The sequence below is a fragment of the Aricia agestis genome, chromosome 5, assembly GCF_905147365.1.
Source record: "Aricia agestis chromosome 5, ilAriAges1.1, whole genome shotgun sequence".
NCBI classification, from domain to species: domain Eukaryota; kingdom Metazoa; phylum Arthropoda; class Insecta; order Lepidoptera; family Lycaenidae; genus Aricia; species Aricia agestis.
Genome location: NC_056410.1, coordinates 9,799,243 through 9,805,242, shown reverse-complemented (window position 1 = coordinate 9,805,242; position 6,000 = coordinate 9,799,243). Strand labels below are relative to the sequence as shown.

At 34.7% G+C, this 6,000-nt stretch overlaps 1 protein-coding gene across 3 annotated transcripts in view; it reads left to right on the top strand.

Moving 5' to 3' along the window:
• Positions 1–1,574: 1,574 nt before the first annotated feature.
• Positions 1,575–6,000, top strand: part of LOC121727321 (PH and SEC7 domain-containing protein) — a 37,246-nt gene continuing 32,820 nt past the window's right edge. For all 3 annotated transcript variants that reach the window (XM_042115086.1, XM_042115085.1, XM_042115084.1), the window contains exon 1: positions 1,575–1,866. In XM_042115086.1, coding sequence (XP_041971020.1) covers positions 1,732–1,866 — 135 coding nt within the window. In that variant the 5' untranslated portion in view covers positions 1,575–1,731. The remainder of the gene's footprint in view (positions 1,867–6,000) is intronic.

Here is a 6,000-nt window from a genome sequence, read left to right as displayed (position 1 = left end):
AAATATGAAAGTAAAAGGGAGGATTCACAATATTTTATTTGAAATAGAGAGCTAAAGACAGAATAGAGCAAAAATAAACACATCGTAGCAATTAGGACATGAAGATTAATTTAAATATGTGTATAATATAATAAAAAAAAATCTTATATATAATTATAATATAAAAGTATTAAATATATTTACGTTGTCTGGTACCCGTAACACAAGTCCTTCAGGTACTTACCACGGGGCCAGACTGACGTGGTGTGAAGCGTCCATAGATATTATATTATTATATTATATTAACACACATCCATGACCCAGGAACTTTGAAAACTTTTTTTTTCCGTCGGCGGGATTCTAACGTGCGAACCCCGGCTTGAGCTACCAACGCGCTCACCACTGAGCCACCGAAGTCGTCATGTACATGTACATGTACCTGTGAAATGTATATTTTTCAGGATTATTCTTATGATTTACACTGCAATCAAGTACAGAACAAGTAACCATTTTTAAATATAATAATATTTATTAAAAATAACAAACAAATTCAACAATATATTGGCATAAAAACGATTGACGACTTATGACGACCTGTCAATTAAAAGTTATTACAATTTTTATTAGACTGCCTTTCTCTTTTCATCTTGTTATAATTCCATAAAGGATTTTCTTCTCTCTCGCACTCTTTGTTGGTCTATGCATGATAAGTTTATGGTCTGCCATCCCTACACGCACACTAGGTCAATTGCACACAAGCATAAAATGGCCACGCGCTGGCGAGTTAAGAAGCCATCTACCTATATCCTTAATCTGACGAACCCACCTACTAAAGAAAAAATAATACGATTTTCAGAACCATTTTAAGTACCTACTAAGTACTAAGTAAAGTATTATAGCAAAAAGGATTTTCAGTTTTCTTGCATTAAAACGATAAATTAATATGGAAACTTATGAGCACTGAGCAACAAAAACCATCTTCTGGCCTCTATGTTGTAAGTATAGCCTGTCAAGAAAGTAAAGAAATTAAAAAGTGGCAACATCGTAGTGTCATCCCACTGACCTTTATATTACACTGGATAGGCGATCGCTATCAATAAAATGTTCCTATTTGAAAGTCGCCATATTGGCGCTGATTGCTATGTGAAAGCAGTAGTGAGTGTACTTGGAACTACTATTTTGCAAATGGCGGTTATAATTTTCTATGTAATTAGTTACCAGTACGCTCACCGCGGCGCTTCAAATCGGCACAAAAAATAGCTGTCATTTTGTATGGCATAGCCTGTCCAGTGTATTATAGAGATCAGTGTGTCATACCCAATACGATGTTGCCACTTTTTGATTTCTTCACTTTCTTGACAGACTATATATGACAGTCAAGAAAGTGAAGAAATTAAAAAGTGGCAACATCGTAGTGTCATCCCCATGTCATCCCTTTTTTCGAAATCCCTTTTTTGAAAGGGGTGACACTACGATGTTGCCACTTCTTAATTTCTTGACTTTCTTGACAGACATTTTGCGAGCTAAGATCTTTGTGTCTAAAAAATAAAAATTTGGATAAAGATAAAAAAAAAATTGTCTATTGTCGCCTTGGCTGGGTGCGTTTGCTGTCGTACGGTGTAGTTATGAATTTTTTCTTCACTGTTTTTATTTTATTTATGTAGTTTAACAATTTCGTTCTGATGGAGACGTAAAAAGTGATAATAGTGAAAGCTTTTCAAGAATAATATCCAATGCTGCTGTGTACTGAATATGGCTGACGAAAGACTAGTAGTTCTGAATCGTTGTGACAACCTAGGATTTGGATTTTCATTACTGAGTGAAGCCGGTTTGCCACACATTATATACGAAATCGAAGAAAATTCTCCTGCTGCTCGTAGTGGTGAGGTAGGAATCTTTTTATATTATGTCCAGACTCAAACAACGACGATAAAATTCCGGTGAAAACTAACTTGAATACGTCTCCACCGCCGTATGTCTAATGTATTCTTTGATTCGCTAAATGTTATTTTTGCTGCTCTATTTTATAATTGTTTTTTTTTTTTGCTATACGTTACTTATTTGGTCCCTTGATAAAATCGTTTAGGAAGACTCAAATTCTAATTTTTAAAAAAACAATAAATTTTCATTACTTAATTCCTAATCAGTTTAAGTTCCAATTAGAAATTAATAAGATTTTATAAGTTGCATTGTTTTATCTCTTTAAATACACAAAGTTTATGAAGTGATCAAGTGTAACAAAAAGAGGAATTAGTAATTTGGAAATAGAAAAAACATTACCTAATTGTGTCAGATTTATTATAATAGGCTTCATACTCAGTACTCATAAACGAATTTGAACATTTTCTTGAACAAAATAACAGTATCATTTAAAAAAACCAGAGAATGTGAATTTGTTAAGTATGTAAGTGCTTCAACTCCCAAGCGGTCACATTCAACCTTGGTAACAATAGATTTCCACAAATCCACGATCGAGGAATTAATATATAATTGGGGCAAGCGAAGCGAGCCCTAGTATATCCCACAACCTGTACATTTTATGGTATACAACTTTACAGAAAAACTATCACTCGGCACGCCTATTGATTTCTGATTTAACATAGTAATTTATATTATGTTTATGTGTTTTCATCAGTCAGTCAAGGTGTGATGACGTGAGCCCTCACAAAGCTCGGCTTTTAGCTAGTAAAACTAGATGTTGCCAGCAACTACAATTGTTTTACCATTTGTGCATTACAGTCACTTACAATGTCTTGTAATAATATATTGAGTACAGTATTAATATGTTACTAAAAATTATCTAATAGGTTAAAAAGTTTAAAAACTTAATATTTCCAACCAACTCCAATTTGGATATTCTAAGATGTTTAAATTCCATGTTCATGGGCATTATGTTGTATGTATGTATAGTGTACTTGAGGTGAACCATTTTTGGCTGTGGTTAGCCATGAAAATGAACTTGTTAAATGTCACTTGTTGAAAATTTATACTCATACCATGTTGTATTGAAGATAAATAATGATATCACAGCTTTTGGTTACAAAGTTCCCATTTGAGGATATAATTTGAAAACATTGATGTACGGTAATGAAATATATTGTGTCTCCTAGAAACTTGACTCATTGATGGAACAAAAAACCTTGTTATTCAAGATTGACTTGGGTGTGCCAACCTTAACCTTCTGTTTGTTATGGTTCAATTTGATATGAATATCTGTGTTTGTGATTTGAGTATCTGAAAATATGTATCTTTTACGTTTATTGTTTTATAAAGAAACTATGATAGAAATGCTTCAAAATATTTAGGGAATTTATCATCTTAGCCAATTATTATATGTAAGTTGATTTTGTAAAAATGTAAAATTTTTTAAATTGCTATTAGAATTATAGACCACAGGGAAAGGGCACCCTTATAATAATAAGGATACTTTTTATAGGAGCTCAACCCAGGGATTTTTATAGGATGTAACTTTTTAGGTGAGAAGGTAGCAACATCTGTTTTAATTAATAAGAGAAGTAGGTAAATATGCACAGTGTCATTATTATTAAGTAGACATTATTACCGAGGCTGGGCTCCGAGACGGCCGATGACGCATAAGTCTAGTCCTAAAATGTACGAAATAGTAATACACGTTATTTACACCGAATACCGTTACTAGGTACATCGCGTCACCGCTTTCAGTGGGCGTGATAGCGGCGTGATTCACTTACGTTCTAGCTACAATTTAAACTTGTCAATCGAATGGGCCGATTTTATTATTTTTAACCCCCGACAAAAAAGAGGGGTGTTATAAGTTTGACGTGTCTGTCTGTCTGTCTATCTGTCTCTCTGTTTGTCTGTGTGTATATCTGTCCGTGGCAACGAAGCATCCAAACGGGTGGACCGATTTTGATCTAGTTTTTTTTGTTTGAAAGCTGACATGATCGAGAGTGTTCCTAGCCATAGTTCATCATAATCAGCCTGCTCAGTGCTGGAAAATCACGGTTTATCTGGTTCGCGAAAGCCCGATTAGCAACTTGCCGTCGTTTGATAGGTTTTATATTTTGCATTCTAGTTTGTGACATTTATGAATATATACACATTAATGGAAAGTTGATCTGGTGCTGCAGCATCACCTGGTAATCAATAGGATACCCAACTCCTCACCAACTTGGAGCAGAGTTTTCGTGTTTGGGCTTATTTTAATTGCGACAACTAATAAGACGCAGATAAACAGTAAATATTTGCATGCTGCTGCTGCAGCATCACCTGGATTCTATAGGGGCCGAGAGCCGTATGAACACTAAGTGGAGGTTTCATGTTTGGGCTCATATTGACGACCTCATCCAAGAGGACATTCATGGATGGTATTCATTGGGATATTATCCTGTTGATAGGAATTATTCTGAACTATAACCAACACAAGTTTAAAAAGCATTAAATAAAATTAAATTAAGAAATTTAAAAAAAACCCCCGCCAAACAACTTTAAAAAGTAATGAAATAATATTTACTGACTTTTGAGATTAAATAATTCCTAAGTATAAAGTAATATTTTAGTCCATAATTGTTGTCAAGGTGTGTCGGGGGACCGCACGTATAGTTTAAGGGTCAGGTCACAGCCAACCGAATCGAGACAATCAGCGACTTGCCGATACAAAATGCAAAAGTTGCTGTTAACGAGTTTACTTGGCGGTTCCCCCGACAGACCGTGACAACAATTATGGACTAAAATATAACTTTACATAAGTTAGGAATTATTTATACTCAAAAGTCAAATATTATTTCATTAAGTACTTTTTAAAGTTGTTTGGCGGGGTTTTTTTTTAAATTTCTTAATTTAATTTTATTACGATTGTGATTATCGATCGAGTATTACGTAGTGCATGCAGCATGATGCACCGCCCCAAAATTGTTGCATCGCGACTGGAAGGTTAAAAAATATACAGGTTTCGTCTTATATGGTAGCTACTGTAATCTTATCAGTAATTGTATCATGCAATAATTAAAACTTCTGAGCAGACAGCCTGAGCATTGACCCAAGATTCAGCAGAAGACTTAATATAGGTGTGGTAGTGCGGAGTGCGGAGTGCCACATGTTTTATGCCACCATCATTCACCGCGAATAACGTAAGCGTGACGTTGTTCAAGTTTTCTGTAGGGCAAAAACGTGACCATTACAGTTATATTTAACGTCATACTTATTCAATGAAAAAGCGACTGGTCAGTCACTTCAATGTTCAGCGTTCGACAGCACGTGGTAAACGGATTACCCGTGGATTAGTCAATTTAATACGTCAAACAACTCGTCTGAAAAATCTACTTTCGCTAACGAACTTGTTGACGCACTTCGGGGCTAAATATTATAAGTGATCCATCAATTGCTTGGAATAAATTACTCTTAAATGCAGCCTGTTCTCGTCAATTAATGCCTGACCGTCTTTCCGCTTTTTTCTTTCACTGTTTTTCCGCTTACATTGCAAACGCAGGCTGAACCCTACGAGATTTATCAAAATAATGTACTAAGACTAAGTATTGTACACAATAAAAAGGTCTACATAAAACTCCGCGATGGTATAATATGTCTATCTCATATGGATATCCCACAATAACAGTTTTTTGTCATTTACTTTTAACGACAAAATAATAGCTAATTTTCGAAGCGATTTTAAGTTTTAACCAATACGGCATTAATCCCTATTCAATTATGTAAACACTTTAAATACATTGTTGATTTAATATAGATATCTATATGGCCCTTTTCAGCATATTATTTAAATGAATATAATATTACATATTTAAAAATTGCGAGACGTAGCTTTTGCGGCGGTACCGACCAATGCGGGCCAAGGGTAGTAATCTATACTAATATTATAAATGCGAAAGTATCTCTGTCTGTCTGTCTGTCTGTCTGTCTGTCTCGCTTTCACGCCAAAACTACTGAACCGATTGCAATGAAATTTTGTACACAGTTATTCTAGAGTCTGAGAAAGGACATAGGCTACATTTTGATGTGGGAAAATATCTTATTTCCATGAAAATA